General features: G+C 47.2%; 1 protein-coding gene across 1 annotated transcript; it reads left to right on the forward strand.

Annotated features, from left to right (window-relative positions):
- Nucleotides 1-376: 376 nt before the first annotated feature.
- Nucleotides 377-5499, forward strand: FIGNL1 (fidgetin like 1). Its single transcript, XM_075142383.1, has 2 exons — nucleotides 377-423; nucleotides 3296-5499. Exon 2 carries the CDS (start codon nucleotides 3304-3306, stop codon nucleotides 5377-5379), a length of 2076 nt encoding a protein of 691 aa, XP_074998484.1. The 5' UTR covers nucleotides 377-423; nucleotides 3296-3303; the 3' UTR covers nucleotides 5380-5499.
- The last annotated feature ends 14203 nt before the right edge of the window (nucleotides 5500-19702 follow it).

Consider the following 19702-nt stretch of genomic DNA (forward strand, 5'->3'; position numbering starts at 1 on the left):
GGGGACGGCGACGGGCCGGGGCCGGGGCCGGGGCCTGGGCCGGGACTAGGCGCGACCCGCGCGCACCACCCCGCCCGCGGCGGCCGGGCCGGGCCGCGCCGGGGCCGACCCGCCGCTCAAGGCACGGATCCCGCGCCTATTGGAGGGCGTTCGCCTCAGGCGCAGCCAATAGGGGGCAGGAAGGCCCGCGCGCGGGCCTCGCCCGCCCGCCCTCTCGCTCTCCATCCCTTCCAGAGCCCCGGTAGGCCTGAGCGGATGACGTCGCCGCAGCCAACCTCCCACTCGGCCCTCCCTTCCGAGTTCTGATTGGCTGCGCCTCCCCGAGCCCTGTTATCCGATTGGTGGGCGGGAGCGGGGCGGGGCCTGGGGCAGAGCGGGCGCGGGATCTGCTGAGGCGGCTGGCGGTGGCCGTGGCCGTGGCCGGTGGGTGTACGGGCGGTGGAGGGTGGAGCTGCGTGGCTGCCGCCGCCGCGCTGAGGGACCCCCCCCGCCCCTCGTCCCGCGCGGGTGCCTCGCTGTCCTCGCCCCCCCCCCCCGCTTCCCCGCCGCCTCCGCTGCGGGCGCCGAGCCGCGCGCGCAGGGCCCCGGCCGCTGGAGACGGTTGGCGACCGTTGCGCCCCCCTCCCCTCAGGCGCGAGGGCCCTCGCTGCGCTTCGGCGGCTGAGCCCGCCCGGGCGGCCCGCCCGGCCCAGCCGATTCCGAGGCGGGGCGGTCCCTTGACCCTGGCGTGCGGGAAGGATGGCCGCTGGGGAAGCCTCGGGGCTCTAGTCCCGGCTTCCCCTCCGGCGGTGCGGTGATGGGGGCTGACCTGCTTGAAGCCGTGCCAGGGAGGGCTCCTGAGCTGATGAGGGTCCCTGCCCTGGCTTCTTGCCGGCTGGGCGGTATCGGCCTGTGCTCTCCGCAGCAGCGGGGAGGGCTAAGCCTTGCCTGGGCAGCTGGCGTGCTTCCCGTCTGGTTTTCTTGCCTGTGGGCAGGCAGGCTTTCCCCGTGTTTTGAACGGGTATCTATGGGCATGTATGAAGATAATGACGTGCAGCACGTGTGACAGGTAGGTAGTTACCTCTCTGTTTGCTGAGGCTGCACACTTGCATACCAGACATTATTGTCGTGGCTTTGATAAACCCCCAACGTTAGACACTTACATGAATGTGTGATGCCCACAACATCTAGGAACGGTTTTGTCTGCTGAAAAAGGACTGACCGTCCGTGTATGCATTTGGGGAAAAATAGTAAGACTAGGAGGACAACTAACAGGAATTAGAATAGGGAGAGAATATGGTATTAGAAGATAGTTAAGAAGAAAAATGGAACAGAAATTTTAAAGTAGCTGCCACTGTTCACTTATTATGACCTTCCCTCAATGCTGTGGAGATGATTACTACATCTTTAGGAAGTGGTGGCAAACTTGAGGTTTTATATTCTGAATGATGTAAGTCTATGGAAATATTTCATCTGAGCAAATGCCTGCTCCTAAACTTTTTCTGTACTTGGCTTTTATGTTTCATGAGATGTTTTTGATTCAACAGTTACAAAAAGGTTGTGTGCACAGTGACAGTTATTTAGTCTGTTGCTTAGTAGTTGTTTAGGGAAAAGAAAGAAAAGGCTGTAGCCCTCCATCTCCTGTTCGCTTGTTGCTCAGCTGCGGGTGGATTATGGGGGGAATTTGCACCTCATTCAGTAGGCGCAAGTCAGACTTCTCACGGTGCAAGAGTTGACAGTATTTTTTCAGAGGAAATCTTATTTTTGTGTTGTTTTTTTTAATTGCCTTCCCATGTAAAGGCACTGAATTTGCAGGTGAAAGATGCTTTGACTTTTCTAAACAGCTCTACAAAGTTGGGCTGAAGTCCAAAAAAATCCAAACCAAAATAATTTATCTCCTTATTGTTTATTATGTGTGTAACCCCTCCTGCCATAATCATATTATGCTCTCTGTTGTCTTCACTGATGCAAGACTTTTTGAAAGTAAATAGAGAGGAACTCCTGCACCCCATATTCCTTTAGGTCTCTCTCCCCAGGCTTGTATGTACATTAATCGGCACTCATACATAGTCTGTAGCTGCTTCAGAAGAAGATTGCAGCATGACTCGTACTCTGTTGGAAGGGGTGCAGAATATGTGGACCTTCACTTTAACAGTTTTTAAGTATTCTCTGGCTGGAACCTCCGGGTACATATTGAAATTGAAAAAAGAGAAATTAAGAGTTTGATGTATTTTGGTCGTGTCATATATTAGATGCATGTCCCTTACGGACAGATGAGAAGGTCGGAATTACTGTGTGTTAGGAGCTTCGTGCAAACCGTGTTGAGGCTGTGGTGGATTCCTCTACTTCTGCTTGTGCCTGTGTCTCTTCTGAAACCATGAATTCTTGACATTACCAGAAATACTTCTGCACATGATACATTGCAGAGAAAGACTGATTTGAAAATGGAATAGAACAGAACAGAATATTTCAGTTGGAAGGCACGATCATCTAGTCCAACTGAAAATACATGGTAAACATGAGCACATCTTTTCAAGTCTGGCAAAATGCTCCTTCCTAGCCGAATGTACTCTTTCTTATTTCTTGAACTAAAAAATCGCTGAAGGTGTTTAAATTCCACTTTCTGAATCTGAGAAACAAGAGCTTTGTTTCTTTAAAATATGAAATGGGGGTATTTTAGTATGCTCTAAATGGAATAAATTGTTTTGAACATTCACGATGAATCTGTAAATATTTTCTTGATCTGAAAGTTTACTAAATTCAGGCTTATTCATTCCACTTTTACCTCCCCTCACAGACTTTGCATATAGTTTTATTTATTAGCTTCATTGTTTCATTTTTATTACCATCTCTATAATAAATTTCATTAGTCTGACCGTGATGACGGCCTCTGCACTGGGCTGAATTCTGTCAAATAAGAGTGAAAGCACTGGTGATTTCATTTAACAAGGCCGATTTTTGTTTGGCCGTCTGTTACTGTTCTTTGCAGCCTACTTACCTTCCCAGGAGACCTCTGGTTAGGAGCATAAATGTGCTCTCTCTCTTCCCCCCCCCCGCTCCTTCTTGTTTTCTTTCTTTCAAGAAGGAAGAAAAGAGAACCTCAGTCTAAATGGCTTTACACCACAAAGCTGGTTGCTTTTTGGAAATGGTAAAGTGTCTGGACTGGCTGAGTAGCTTGCAAGATCTACTGCGCTATTTCTCTCAATTAAAATAATGTATGTTTTCATGTATATGTATTTAGAAAAGGGGGAAAGCAGCCAAAGCAAATAGCTGTGAAATGCATTTTGTAACAGCAGGTATTTTGTGTGTGTTTCAGTGTTGGTGATGGAAACCCCCAGCCAGAGCACCGTGCACCTGAGCGACTGGCAGCAAAGTTACTTTGCTATTACCTCTGGCACCTGCACGCCTGGCCAGAAGGCGGATGAATACCGTGCCAAAATCCTGCGTATTCAGTATGCATGGGCAAACTCTGAGATCTCTCGGGTCTGTGCTGCCAACCTGTTCAAAAAATACGCAGAGAAATACTCTGCAATTATTGACTCTGACAACATTGAGACTGGCTTGAATAACTATGCTGAAAACATTTTGACTTTGGCAAAGTGTCAGCAAAATGACAGTGACAAGTGGCAATCTGCCTTGACAACAGATAACGTCTTTGAATTAAAGTGTGTGCAAGAGAGGATGCAGGCTGGCAGAAATTTCCAAAGCTCTCAGACGGCACCAACAGACGCCTGTGTACTAGCTGAGAAAGGGGTCAGTGCGTCTGCCGCTCCAGGTCTTCCTAAACTCAGTAGCTTCAGCAGTGCCAGAGAGACCGAGCTCTGTGCTGGCTCAGCAAAATGTGCAAGTCAGGGCCCAGATCTCCATGGGCATCCCTTGTCTTCAAAGTCTCTTCAAAGCAGCGTGCCTCCTGTGACCAAAACGTCGGATACACTTCCTGCCTCCTCAGCCTCCTCGAACGAACAGGTTCGTACAGGTTTCCAGGCAACGCCACTATTTGGAAGTAAAGAAGCGACAAGTAGTAGTTCTCTGAAAATGTCGAGTAACTGCCGTGATGGACAAAATTTGTTTCTTTCCGATCAGTCAGCTATACCTGCATGGTCTGCAAGTTGTGGAAAAAGAAAAGCGTTTTATGGTCTGGCTGATGGCGGCAGCACAGTGATTCCTAGCCTTGCTCCATGCCAGGCTTCCATTAGTACAGAAACCAGTGATTTTTCAGGGAATAGAAGCAGAAATGAAGAGAGCAGTGTTCCTGGTTTTAGAACTGCAAAAGAACAGCTGTGGGTGGATCAGCAGAAGAAATCTCAAAACCTGCCCCAGCGTGCACCAGTGTCATCATACGGCGGTGTGAAAAAATCACTGGGTGCAGGCAGATCTCGGGGTCCATTTGGCAAGTTTGTTCCTCCAGTTCCAAAACAAGATGGAAATGAAAACGGAGGAGCACAGTGTAAACCTCATGCAAGAGGACCAGCAGATCCATCGCTGCCTGTAGATGAACGACTGAAAAACATAGAACCAAAAATGGTTGAACTCATTATGCATGAGATCATGGACCACGGGCCTCCTGTCAACTGGGATGACATTGCTGGAGTTGAATTTGCTAAAGCTACCATAAAAGAAATTGTAGTCTGGCCTATGCTGAGGCCAGACATCTTCACTGGGTTACGTGGTCCTCCTAAAGGAATGCTTCTCTTTGGCCCCCCTGGGACTGGCAAGACGCTTATAGGCAAGTGCATCGCGTGCCAGTCTGGAGCGACTTTTTTTAGCATCAGTGCCTCTTCTCTGACTTCCAAGTGGGTAGGTGAGGGGGAAAAGATGGTCCGTGCGCTGTTTGCTGTGGCACGATGTCAACAGCCAGCTGTGATTTTCATCGATGAAATCGATTCTCTGTTGTCTCAGCGTGGCGATGGGGAGCACGAGTCGTCGAGAAGAATAAAAACTGAATTTCTGGTCCAGCTAGATGGGGCAACCACCTCCTCTGAAGATCGTATTCTTGTGGTTGGAGCAACAAATCGACCCCAAGAAATCGATGAAGCTGCTCGGAGGAGACTAGTGAAGAGACTGTACATTCCTCTTCCGGAAGCCTCAGCTAGGAAGCAGATTGTTACCCGTCTAATGTCAAAGGAGCACTGCTCTCTAAATGAAGAGGAAATCGAACTCATAGTTAAGAAATCGAATGGATTTTCTGGGGCAGACATGACACAGCTCTGTCGAGAAGCTTCTCTGGGCCCTATCCGCAGTCTTCAGTCCATGGACATTGCAACCATCATGCCAGACCAAGTACGGCCTATTGCTTTTCTGGATTTTGAGAGTGCCTTCAGAACCGTGCGGCCCAGCGTCTCCTCGAAGGACCTGGAGCTGTATGAAACCTGGAACCAGACATTTGGCTGCGGTAGATAGTTGCATCCGAACTGTTTCACTGAAACATTTCTTTAGCACTGTCGCATAGTAAACCCACGATAGTTTAGGGCGTCTGCACTTCTTTTTGTTTCTGTCTTTGAAATAAATCTTCTTCCGTTATACAGGCAGATGTCTAGTTCCTGGCCTGAGGTTTGGTCAACTGCAAAGACTGTGAGAAACTGCTGGTCACGATGTGAGAAATTGCTGAACACAAGTAACAGAGTGAGAAGCTGACAAAAATTACAGAAGGCTGCTGGTTGTCGTTTAACCCCAGTTGGCAACTAAGCCCCACACAGCCGCTCGCTCGCTCCCCCGAGGGTGGGATGGGGGAGAGAATTGGAAGAGTAAAAGTGAGAAAAGTCATGGCTTGAGCTAAAGACAGTTGAATAGGTAAAGCAAAAGCCACGCATGCAAGCAAAGCAAAACAAGGAATTCATTTACTAGTTCCCATCGGCAGGCAGGTGTTCAGCCATCTCGAGGAAAGCAGGGCTCCATCACGCGTAACGGTTACTTGGGAAGACAAACGCCATCACTCCAAATGTTCCCCCCTTCCTCCTTCTTCTCCTAGCTTTTATTTGCTGAGCATGACATCATATGGTGTGGAATATCCCTTTGGCCAGTTTGGGTCAGCTGTCTTGGCTGTGCCCCCTCCCTGCTTCTTGTGCACCTGGCAGAGCACGGGAAGCTGAAAGGTCCTTGGCTTAGTCTAAGCACCGTGTAGCAACACCTAAAACATCAGTGTGTTATCAACATTATTCTCATTCTAAATCCAAAACACAGCGCTATGCCAGATACTAGGAAGAAGGTTTCCCAGCCAGGATAGTATCCACCCCTTATTCTATACCGTCTACATCATGCCAAGGTCCCACGCTTTCCAATACATTCCAAAGAATCACCACCACTTTTCCTGTCTTTTGATCTGTACACACAGATATCATTCCCTTACTCTGTGGGCCATCCCTGTGGAATGTCCATTGAGTTCATTTAGTCCATGACTTTGGGCTCCGTCTGTCATAGCAGTCCTTCAGGGCAGGAGAGGTGGTGTGTGGTATCTGATTGTTGCATGCTGAAGCCGGTTCTGGTTCCATCACCGGTGCACTTTGCTCGGTTTCATCAAAGTTCATTCTTCATTAATCCAGGTGTTTCTTACTGTTATACCGTTGATATGACGTATAGCAACCATAGATGTGATGACATACAGTATTATATAGCAATTAATATCATACAGTTCAGTTCATTGGCTATTTTCACCCAAAATCAAATCTCCTCGAGGGACACATGGGACTTCCCCATCCTTTCACATCACCCACCAAGTGCACCCAGGTCCTTGAGCAAAAGCAATCCCACAAATGGGTTTTCCTTTGCCCGAGGCAGGAGTAACCCAGACTGTCTTCCCCAGCATATTCTTTATGAGCACTACAGGGACTTTGTCCCCCTCTACAGTATGTAAATGTTTTGATTGGGCAGGGCTAGCTTGATTGCAGATCCCCTAGTGTTGACTAACCAGGTGGCTTTTGCTAAATGTGTGTCCCAATGCTTGAATGTCCCACCACCCATTGCTCTCGGTGTAGTCTTTAACAGTCCATTGTATCGTTCAATTTTCCCGGAGGCTGGTGCATGGTAGGGGATGTGATAGACCCACTCAATGCCATGCTCTTTGGCCCAGGTGTCTGTGAGGTTGTTTCGGAAATGATTCCCGTTGTCTGACTCAATTCTTTCTGGGGTGCCGTGTCGCCATAAAACTTGTTTTACAAGTGTGAGATAATCAATCTTCCAGGCCACCCCATATTTATATTTCAACTGTCGTCCCCTATACCAAAGAGGGTTTACTTGCTTGCTTGATTGCAGCACATGTTTCACATTCATGGATAACCTGTGCAATAGCGTCCATGGTCAAGTCCACCCCTCGATCACGAGCCCATCTATATGTTGCATCTCTTCCTTGATGGCCTGAGGTGTCATGGGCCCAGCGAGCTATAAATAATTCACCCTTATGTTGCCAGTCCGGATCCACCTGAGCCACTTCAATCTTAGCAGCCTGGTCCACCTGTTGGTTGTTTTGGTGTTCTTCAGTGGCCTGACTCTTGGGTACGTGAGCATCTATGTGACGTACTTTTACAACCACGTTCTCTACCCGGGCAGCAATATCTTGCCACAACATGGCAGCCCAGATGGGTTTGCCTTTGCGCTGCCAGTTGTTCTGCTTCCATTGCTGTAACCACCCCCACAAGGCATTTGCCACCATCCATGAGTCAGTATAGAGATAAAGTACTGGCCACTTTTCTCGGTCAGCAATGCCCAAGGCCAGCTGGATGGCTTTCACTTCTGCAAACCGGTTCGATGCACTTTATCCTTCAGCATTTTCTGCAACTTGCCATATAGGACTCCGTACAGCAGCCTTCCAGCTCCATTGCTTTCCCAACAGACCACAGGATCCACCAGTGAACAGGGCATATTGTTTCTCATTTTCTGGTAGTTTATTATACAGTGGGGCCTCCTCAGCACGCGTCACCTCCTCCTCTGGGGGTATTCCGAAATGTTTGCCTTCTGGCCAGTCCATGATCACTTCCAAGATTCCTGGTGACTGGGGTTTCCTATTCAAGTCCGTTGTGTGATCAGTGCAACCCGCTTACTCCACGTAGCATCAGTTGCATGATGTGTAGAGGGGACCCTCCCTTTGAACATCAGCCCAGCCGGCAGTCGGGGTGCCAGGAGGAGCTGTGCTTCAGTACCAACCACTTCCGAAGCAGCTTGAACCCCTTCATATGCTGCCAATATCTCCTTCTCAGTTGGAGTATAGCGGGCCTCGGATCCTCTGTATCCCCAACTCCAAAAGGGTTGACCTCGAGTCTCCCCTGGTGCTTTCTGCCAGAGGCTCCAGGTAGGGCCATTCTCCCCGGCTGTGGTGTAGAGCACGTTTCTTACATCTTGTCCTGCCCGGACTGGCCCAAGGGCTACTGCCTGAACTATCTCCCGTTTAATTTGTTCAAAGACTTGTTGTTGCTCAGGGCCCCATTTGAAATCCTTCTTCTTCCTGGTCACGTGATAGAGAGGGCTTACAATCTGACTGTAATTTGGAATATGCATTCTCCAAAAGCCCACAACGCCTAAGCAAGCTTGTGTTTCCTTTTTGCTCGTTGGTGGGGACATGGCTGTTATTTTGTTGATCACATCCATTGGGACCTGACGACGTCCATCTTGCCATTTTATTCCTATAAACTGGATCTTCTGTGCAGGTCGCTTGACCCTACTTTGTTTTATGGCAAAGCCGGCCTTCAGAAGGATTTGGACTATTCTCTCCCCTTTCTCAAAACCAACTTCTGCTGTTTTGCCCCACACGATGATGTCATCAATGTATTGCAGGTGTTCTGGAGCCTCACCCTGTTCCAGTGCAGTCTGGGTCAGTCCATGGCAAATGGCAGGGCTGTGTTTCCACCCCTTGGGGCAGTCGGTTCCAGATGTACTGGACGCCCCTCCAAGTGAAAGCAAACTGTGGCCTGCACTCTGCCGCCAAATGGATTGAGAAGAACGCATTAGCGATATCAGTTGTGGCGTACCACTTGGCTGCCTTTGAGTCCAGTTCGTATTGAAGTTCCAGCATGTCCGGCATGTCAGCACTCACTGGTGGTGTGACTTCGTTCAGGCCACGATAGTCTATGCTTAGTCTCCACTCTCCATTAGACTTTCACACTGGCCATATGGGACTGTTAAAGGGTGAGCGAGTCTTGCTGATCACTCCTTGGCTCTCCAGTCGACGCATCAGCTTATGGATGGGAATCAGGGAATCTCCGTTGGTGCGATATTGCCACTGGTGCACCGTTGTGGTAGCAATCGGCACCAGTTTTTCTTTGACTGTCAGCAACCCCACAACCCTTGGAAGGGTCTTCCAAGAGACCGGGTAAGGTAGACAGCTGTTTAATTTCCTCTTTCTCCAAGGCAGCTATACCAAAAGCCCACCGGTACCCTTTTGGGTCCTTGAAATACCCTCTCCTGAGGTAATCTATGCCAAGGATGCACGGAGCCTCTGGGCCGGTCACAATGGGGTGCTTCTGCCACTCATTCCCGGTTAGGCTCACTTCGGCCTCCAATACAGTTAACTCTTGGGATCCCCCTGTCACTCCAGAAATACAGATGGGTTCTGCCCCTTCATAGCTTGATGGCATTAGGGTACACTGTGCACTGGTGTCCACTAGAGCCTTATACTCCTGTGGGTGTGATGTGCCAGGCCATCGAATCCACACAGTCCAGTAAATCCGGTTGTCCCTTTCCTCCACCTGGCTGGAGGCAGGGCCTCTCTAATTCTGATCATAGTATTTGCTACTCCCTGTAAATACGAGTCAGGATTTCATTAAAATCAGATGTAAGACTAGCCGTTCTACTCTGTCTGGGGAACTGCCCACTGGAAACTGGAGCAGCAGTTTTCCTGGAAGAACCCCCTTTTGTGGTTGTTTTTCCTTGCAACTCACGTACCTGTGCCTGTAGGGCTGAGATAGATTTTCCATCCCACTTCTTCATGTTCCCTCTGTGGTCACGCAGGTAAAACCACAGAGTGGCCCATGGTGTGTATCCACTATATCCTCTCTCTTGAGCAGAAGAATGCTGACTCCTAATGGCTGAGATACTGGTCTGTACAAGTGGAGAGTAAGGCATATCCTCTTTCAATTGCTGGAACTCCGGGGAGGGTTTCTCCACAGCAGAGATGAGGGAGGAAGAGAGACTTTCTTCGTACTCCCGGAGTTGGCCAGCCAATTTGTCTGTCGTTTGTCCCTCTCCGTCTTTCCAGGTCATTACTGCCAATGAGTTTGCATGCGACGCTGGTGCGCTCCGTACAAACTTCCACCACATGGGTTGCATGTACTGGACTTCATCTGGATCTTTGGATAATTGCTCGTTGTTCAGGTCCCTATAAATCACCTCCAGCATGGCTAATTCTTTCAGGTACTGGATACTTCTCTCCATGGTGGTCCACTTGCCTGGGTGACATATAACATCTTCCTTGAAGGGATACCTTTCCTTCAGGCCTGACAGGAGTCACCTCCAGAGGCTGAGGGCCTGTGCCCCTTTTCCAATCGCTTTGTCAATGCCCCCTTCCCTAGAAAGGGGTCCCAGCTGCTTGGCTTCCCTCCCCTCTAATTCCAGGCTACTGGCCCCATTATCCCAGCATCGGAGCAGCCAGATAACAATATGCTTGCCTGGACGACAGCTGAAATCTTTTTGCATATCTCGCAACTCACCTAGGGATAGGGATGGGGTGGTTTCCATCTCATTTATGAGTTCTTCCACTTTATCCCCCTCCTCGTGATGGCCCTGCTTTTTCATCATCCCTTGCTAAACGAGCTGACTTTTGCTTCCAAGATTTCTTTTTGTGTGTAGGAGCGACTGATACCAGCACAGGTTGGTTCCCTGGTTCAGCTGCAGTGCCTGTCGCAGGGGTTGGAGTAGCCGCAGTGCCTGTTGTTTGTTTTCCCTCTCTTCTTCCTGCGGGTGCTGCATAATACCGAGCAGTGTTTGGTAGATACTAGCTAGGGCCCAGCACAGTGTCATAAGTTGTGCCCTGTTGGAATAAGCAGGGCATTTTTTTTTCAAGCATTCTATCACTTCATCAGGATCCTGTAGTTGTTTGGGAGTGAAGTTCCAGACTGTTGGAGGTGAGAAGTTCTCTACGTACCTGCCCGTATTCTCCCACATGCCGTGCCACCCATGACCATCCAGCCTTGGGACAGATCTCTGGGTGATCTCTCTGGTGGGAAGGTGAAAGAACAGGCGAAAGCACCCCTGCCTGTCTTCCCAATAGATTGGTTCTCCGCGGAGAAAAGGTGAAGAGTGTCATTATTAGCAATTTCCGAGAGATGGCGTCCGAGGTGCAGAGATGACAGCGCTGCCAAATAGAGATACCAAATTAGTCTTTTTACCAGTAATATTACCGTATCGTAAGCCGATGTTACACAGTACAGCGAAGTGATAATCCTGACCCATCTCCCAGAATTGAAAAACAGCACTGCAGAGAATACGTACTGCAAGTAAGAATTTACACAACACAACCATGCAAACAAATAAAACAACATTGTGACCAGCGACTATGAAATGCTTATAACAAATTTATTTTAACACGCTCTGGTCAGATCTATTGTTATCTCAACCCGTTAAGCCCCATGTTGGGCGCAAAAAAGGACTGTCGTGGTTTAACCCCAGCCGGCAACCAAGCGCCACACAGCCGCTCACTCACCCTCCCTCTGCAGTGGGATGGGGGAGAGAATCGGCAGGGCAGAAGTAAGAAAACTTGTGGGTTGAGATAAGAAGAGTTTAATACTTGAAGTAAAATAAAATAATAATAATAATAACAACAAAACAACACCAATAACAGCAATAATAAATTGTAATGGAAAGGAAACCAATAAGAGAGAGAGGAACAAAACCCAGGAAAAAAACAAGTGATGCAACCGTTCACCACCCACTGACTGATGCCCAGCCAGTCTCCCAGCAGCAATCGCCACCCCCCGGCCAACACCCCCCAGTTTATATACTGAGCGTGACGTCATAAGGTACGGAATATCCCTTTGGCCGGTTTGGGTCAGCTGTCCTGGCTGTGCCCCCTCCCAGCTTCTTGTGCACCTGGCAGAGCACGGGAGGCTGAAAAGTCCTTGACTAGGGTAAGCACTGCTTAGCAACAATGAAATCATCAGTGTGTCATCAACATTCTTCTCATCCTGAATCCAAAACACAGCACTATACCAGCTACTAGGAAGAAAGCTTCCCAGCCGAAAACACTGCTGTGGAAGATGGACGAATTTCTCTGACGTTTAAGGGGAAGGTGGTCAAACCTCAGATATAGTTGAAGGGAGTATTGGGGGGAACCTTGCAAGGCCCACTGTGCTGTATCAGTAACACCAAGCTAGGCTGAGGTGACCCAGGTAATGTTATCAGAAATACCAATTTAGGGTAGGGATGTAGCAAAACTGGGACTGATGGGGAAAAGTAGTTAGGGGCGCATTGTTTGGGAAGAGACGGGAGCAGAGGAAGGAAAAGTCAAGGTGGGTGCGGGAAGATCAGAAGGGTGGATAAAAGGGGACGGTCTGATGTAAGCAGCGCTCTTGTCTGACAGCCCTGTGCCACATCACTGCAGTCTATCCCAGCTTCTTATTAAATCCTTTTTCTGATGATTTTCTGCTTGACCTTGCTTTCTGTGCTGTGTCTGCGGACGTGTGTTTTCGGGAGGTCTGGGCACCTGCAACTGGAGAAGAGGCCGTGGGTCATAGGTGCTGTAGGATCTGAGGGCCAGCCATGGGCAGCCGGTGTGTTTAGGGCCAGGTGCTGTAGGGATCCCGCTGTGCGTGCAGACTTCACTAACAAAACTCACTGGCAAACTTCAAGCTGGACTAGCTGGCAAGTAGGAGGAAACAGCACCTGGAAAGAGTCGGGATATGAGCCAGTGGCAGGGTAAGGGGGCTCAGGGTCTGGGCATGGATTTTAGAAGAACTTAGAGCCCATGGCGATGTTTGAAGGCTCCATGAGCATGGTGTTCTTGTGAAGCTGGAGAGTGCGGGGGCCTGCGTGTCTCGCTGGTGAGCTTCAGCCTGTTCGGCTGGAGATGAGGGACAAGACAGGGCTGTGTTGTTGGATTTGTGTAAGCGCATTTGCTGTGTATGCGGGTGCTGGTAAAGGCACTGCTCGCTCTGTGTCCTTGTCCCTCTGTGTGTGTGTGTGTGTGTGCGCGCGCACCTGTTTGTGTGTACCTGCCGTTTTGGATTAGGGGCTCAGCCTCCCTCCTGGCTGGACCTGCAAGCAAAGACAGCAGCAGCTGCATCCATCAGACTAAGATGGGAGAAGCCTCAGTCTGAGAGTGCTCCCCATCGGGCTCTCGTGGCCGGGAAGGAGAAATCCTGTGTCCCAGCGTCAACTGGGTTCCTCTACTCCTTAAAAAATCTTTGTGTAACAACGGTAAACTTCCCAGCCAGCTTGTGCTTGTGTTCTTACCTAAGGTCTGAAAGAAATGCACAGCCTTTTGTTCACATAACCTGTCCTCGCCCACTGGCTGGAGAGAGCTGCCCCGGAATGGAAAATAAATTAAAAACTTTCCGTTGGATTCTTTTGTTAGTGTGGCAGAGCTGGCTGCAGTGGTGTCCATGCTTTATTTTCAGTTTCTCTAAAACACTTTTTCTCCTATTGGGGAAAATGCAGAGCTTAAAAGCTAGTTGTACTTAGATTTTTCTAAAAATGGATAAACGCTGTTTAGCTAACATTTTTTAAAGCCATTTGGGAACTACAGGGGCTATGAGACTGTAGTGAACCTTGAGTTCAGAATAATCTGGGAGACTTGGCATTTCTTAGAGCTCATCCCGCTTTAAACATAAAAAAAGTCGGTTCTATTCTTCCCTTAATGTTTTTAGTAAAGTATGGTACGTATTAGAAATTGTTTTTGAGAGATGTAAAACTTGAGGTATGCAAATTTATCTTAATTTTTGAAATAGTGAAAGTAGAATAATTAGATTATTTTGTAAGAATAAATGTGTGATGGCTTTTGTGCCACTTGGGTAAAGATTATGAGATTAAATCTGCTCTTATAAGTTTAGTGCTGGAGAGCTATAAACATGTACTAGGTAAGATTTTTGCTCTCTCCAAACATCTCTCCAGCTGTAATGAAAACATGTTCTTTAAAATCTTTTCTCAGGCAAGTGAATGAAAACCTCAGAGAATTTTAATTGTCTAGTGAAACCTAAGGGTTGCTCCAGGGTAATAAAACCAGTATGTATGATTAAATAATTGCCTTATTTATGCTGGGGATTATTCTGGTATGCTATGTGAGCATACTGTGCTCATCTATGTATCTGAATATTCATATTTCAGTGGAAATGGCTTTACTGACAGGCCCAGTGACAATGCACATGGTGATAGAGAACAAAACGACGAGGACTGGGAGAGAAATGCTGTGCCGCTATGTTTGTCTTCTGCAAAGTGGAACTTGTGAACGAGAGAAAAGGTAGAACCACAGCACCAGGCAGGAGTATTCTTCCTCCTACTTCTTATGTTAGTCATTACTTAGCACTCTCTTGAATGACATGAGCATGCTTTTGTTTTAGAAAACACGTCGAAATAGTGAAAGGGAACGTTAGGTAAAGTTTATTCTTTCTCTGTTTTAGTAATGATGCAGGTGATATGATTATGTCTTCAGCCATCTAGCAATATTGAGGCTTTGCTGCAGGACTCACAAGTCAGCAGGACTTCCAATATTAGCCCAATATGTATTTCATAACCCGCTATAACAGTGCCACCAAACAAGAGATTAGACCGCTGGTGACATAATTTCACAAAGTACATGAAATTGCACAGACGTAGGGCATGATTGTAATTTAAGGGAAATGGTGCAGATAAATCCACTTTAATGGACCTGTTTAGTGTATGCGGAAACCTATGTACGTCATTATTTCTTCTTTTTGGCTGGCTGAACTTCGTAAGAAGAAATGCAGGACTGTCCTCTGGTTTTGTGTTTCAGTAACATTTGGTGCACGATCTCTTAGTTTCTCTTAAATAAAGGTAAATAATTGCAGTCCTGGAAAGGTGAGGTCTTATTAATAATCAAGGCGATTCAGACTCTTCATTTTCTCAGTGCATCTTGTATTTGAGTTAGCTAAATTGTCTCAGAGCAGTGTGAAATCCCCAGATGAATTTTCATTTTTAGAAAACTGTGCCAACACGAGTAGGCAAAAAGCTGATGAAGCAGCAATGATCATCAGCTGCTAATGGCAAGCGGATGAAAACCAGACTGGCCTCTAAGAGCATCGGTAAGATTGAAATAAGGCAATTTCTGTTTTTCTAATAGAAATGATGGAACTACTCCCAAGCCACCACCTCATTGGAAAAAAACCCACCAACTAACCAACCAACCAAACAAAACCCCACTTTTCCTATAAAAATTATAATTTGGATGGCAGTGAGGGGTTGGTCTTGGTGAGTACTTTCATTTATTAAGACTTAGAAGATGCTTTGAACTGCAGATGTACAAACAATGCTTGCACTTGTCTTCAAACTCATGAGCGCGCATTCCTTTGAAATTTAAAGGAAAGCTTGGGCTTGGGAGAGTTTTGAAAGAAGGCTCATGAGTAGTTTTCTTACCTAAAGAGATACTCTGGTAGGTTAACCTTGGCTAACAGCCAGCTGCCCACCCAGCCCCTCACTCACTCCCCCTCCTCAGTGGGATAGGGAAGAAAATAGGATGAGAGAGCTTGTGGGTCGAGAGAAAGACAGGGAGATCACTCACCGGTTACCATTGTGGGTAAAACTGACTTGGCTTGGGGAAAATTAACTTATTGCCAATTAAAATAGATTTGGGTAGTGAGAAACAAAAAAAGACAAACATGGAACACCACCTTTCCTCCCTGCTGTCCCAGCTCTCCTACCCTGCCACCACGGGGCTCAGCGGGGTGGGAGGTTGCAGTCAGTACCTAGCAGTTTCTCGCTGCAGTTCCTTCTGCTCAGGTGTGGGCACTCTGTGGACCATGGTTTCTTCAGGAATATCCATCTGCTCTGGCATCGGCTGTCTCATGGGCTGCAGTGGGGGTATCTGCTCCCCCGTGGGTGCGTTGGAACCAGCTGTGTCTGGCATGAGGCAGCCCCTGGCCTCTTCCCATGGAGGCCACCCCTGCAGCCCCCGCCACTACCAAAACCTTCACACCTACGCCCAACATAGATGCCTTCGGCAGAACAATTCACATAACTGCAGTGCTAAGTGAAGATGCTGAGCTAAAATTCCCAAAGACTAGATTTCTTAGCCTTCGTTTTTGATATTTTCTTGCCATTCTTTATCTTATCTGCAGAAAAGCAGTCATGTAGGGTGCTGTAGGTATAAGCAGTTGCAGTGCTCATAGACCTCTAGTACTTGTTTTTGTCCCATTAGGTCAGAAACTTCACATGATCTTGGCTCATACACGTGAAGGCAAAATTGCAGTATCACAAAATTTCTGTGATTCCTGGTGTGTGTTTTGCCTAGTTTGTTCTTTAAAACATTCAGTACTTATAAAAACCTTGGTCTCTTTTTAGACTTAAACCGTTTTTGCTACTGAATGTTCATACCCATACCAGTGATGATATGATCACACTCAGGACTCCCTGTATATGGTATATGCTGCTATGCAAACACAATCTGATAAATACTTAATGTTAACCATTAGTAAAATGGCTTTCTTGCCTGGATTCTTCTTTAGCAAGATTGAAGACGGGCAAAATTCTTCCCCAGTGCCTCATCACCATTGCTATAATGCAAACGTGTTGTACCTTGTCCTGTCCTTATCGCTCACAGACATGGGGAAATGTTTAATTATCCCCTTTGTAGCAGGTACTCAAAACAGTTGAGATCTGTTGTCATTCGGCATTACAATAGTACCCAGAGTAAACAAATGTCACTCTTCCACTCTTTTTAATAATGTCTTGTTGGTTAGACTTCTGATCACTTCTGTGGGTTCACGTCTCTCCTGCGTTGTGATACCCCAAACAGGACAGGGCTCGTCAGTGATAAGGGATGAAACTGGAGCAGAGTAGAAGGACTGAACATGGGTGCTAGGGTGGAAGATGGGTGAACTTTTCATTGGGGCATGATGCTTGTTTTTTCGTTTCAGTTTGTAGGTCATTTTCAGCAAAGCTGTTCTGAAGTTGCTGTTTTTCCATCTGTCCCAGCTTGGTCTCAACAGCAAAGTTATGCAGTGGAACGTCCCTCTTCCATCACTCAAGTCACTAATGAAAACATTGACCCTGCTGCAAGAAAGACCCATGTGAAATCTTTGATATGGCCTTGCCAATGTTATATACAAGCATACATTTAGCAGTGATGGCATAATATTAGAAGAAAGAAAAACTCCACTTCCAAGAAGGTCACAGAAACTCTGGGCTGGTATAGCCACAACTGGAGAGAAGGAAGAGGTAGCAAATACGCTTGTAGTGACGAGGGAGGAGGAGGAGGTAAGAGGAAATTTGTTCCCAGGTTCTGTGATTAGTCTTTTATTTTCTGACCATCCCTTGTGATTTTTTTCAACCATTTTAATGATAAATTTAAAAGGTCCCACCCTGCTTAATGTGGTGCCTTACTGTCATATGACAGTGAGTCTTACAGTTGACTGAAAAAAATTACATGTGGTAATTAAAACATTGTGATATCAGAAGTCATTCCAAACCCAGAAGTTTTGCACCAAAGAAATGCAAGAGAACTCAAGATCAAATTTTCAGAAACTTTGCTGCCATCTGCTAAAAATACGTACTAACGCTCCATCTGTGAATGTCTCAGAAGGGACAAACTTGAGCGTGCTGGGGACTGCTCCATTGTAGTTTCATTCATGAAAACTATTCCTCATGTGCTTTTAAAAATAGTTATGGTAGCACAACTCCCCAGATAGTTACGACAGTAGAACTGCCTCCTCTAGTGACCCCAGAGTAGGGGTCATTTATACCAGGGAAGGTTACCTTTTATCTGTGTAACATAGTCCCCATAGAAAATTCTATCTTTTGAGAGTCTTATTGTCCTTAAAGCAGTGGAAAAGGAGTACCGCCTTATTTATATTGCTTTAGAGGGCTATAGCATTGTCTGTAGGTGAGTCCCAATATCCTGGATGCATCTGCCTGCAGATGCAGGTGGCAATGGGACTGCTGCTTCTCATCATCCACCCGCTGGGGATGTCTTTCCCACAGCTCTGTCAGCAGGAAGAGTTGTGCGATGGGGTACGTGAGCCAGAGGAGCTCAAATGCTTTTGCTAGACATGCATTTAGGACAGACTTAGCATGACTAAAAGACGCCTTGCTCAAGTCTATCCTATATAAGGTTCAGAAATGTATGGAGAAAAGATTATCCACAACACATCCGCTCCGTTTCTAGTAACAGCAGTGTTTTCAAGGGAAAGTAATGCCTCTGTAGAGTTGGCTTGATCTTTTTTATAGCCTGCCACCAGATGGAGATCTTCTCCCACAGAAGTCCACCCCATTTCTTAAGGAAAGCCCGAGGGTAGTCAAAGTTCTGTTTTCTTGTTTTGTCACTTAAAATCATCCAGTCTTAATGACTTGTTACTGGCATTTTATTAAGGATTATTGCTGATTCATTGGGTGGACTTCGATTTTTAAGAAGGTTTTTTTGGAGGGAGCTGTGAAAACCAGCCTGACATCTCTAGAGCTCCCTATTTAACATAGATAGGATTTTTAAAGATTGACTTTACCTTGTGTCTCAGGCTGTAATATTACACTGCGGTTGGAAAAAGGGGTGAAAATTTGTATTGAAACTGATCCTCGATCTTCGGAATTGTAATAGCAGTGTAAATGAGCAGATATGAGCGGTCTCCGAGGCTGAAGATCCTGAAAATGTGTTGAAATGTAGATACAGGACAGGCAGGTAACAGGTGCTGAGTCCAATTAATTCAACAGTCTCAATTCACTTGAGCTTTGGCTGATAGCGAATGGCATTTGTTGCTCACTTTGTGTTGCCTCTCAAGTAAAAATCATCAGTGCTAGGGTCGAACGTCTGGCACCACCTGACCCACCTGACAGAAGTCCCAGAAGACAGAAGTCCTACGGCTGGGTGATTAGTTAACTTTCTGGGTGATCCCTCTGCTAATGTTCGACTGAATTGTCTGGGCAGCGTAAGGCATGCCCGTCTGTGGTCAGTATTGTAGATAGTTTTCGTGACGGAAGAAACCACTCGACTGATTTCTCTGGAGAAAGAATTCTCCGGAGCTGCTGAAGACTTCAGCCCCTTGAGCACATTTCAAGTGAAAATCGCTGATGCCGTCCATGATCATTGATCAAGTATATTAAAAACCCATACCTATTCAGAGATAGGTGGCTAATATTGCTCTATCTTCCCGAGTCCTACAGTTTCTCACTTCCCTGCTTCATGGGTCAGACACTTTGCAGCCAATTTACATCAATTCCTGGCATTGTTTTTAAAGGAAGCAAGGGGGAACAGCGCGAAGTCTCACTTTCTGCCAACAACAGGAAGCGTACGCTCTTTGAGTCAGGCAGCTCGTTTCAGCCATGCCTTTTGTTGAACCAACAAATTACTGGACTGCAGATTCGGTCTTCAACACGGCAGCGCCGCTCGGCAAATCCCCGGAAAGGCAACGGCACAGAGCAGCGGCATGGATGGATGGGGGGAAAGCCCTATGCCGCTGCAATTCCCTTTTCCGAAGGGAGCATTTGCTTTAAAGACCAATGGTCTGAGGGAAGAGAGAGGGAATGGCGATAACATCTCTCTTGTTCTGTCCTATGGGTCTGAACGTGCTGCTGCTGCAATCTTGCCAGGGGTGACCGCTGGAGGAGTCTCCTGTTGGCGTCTGGGATGATGCCATGTAAC

The sequence above is a fragment of the Calonectris borealis genome, chromosome 2 (genome assembly GCF_964195595.1).
Source record: "Calonectris borealis chromosome 2, bCalBor7.hap1.2, whole genome shotgun sequence".
NCBI lineage: Eukaryota > Metazoa > Chordata > Aves > Procellariiformes > Procellariidae > Calonectris > Calonectris borealis.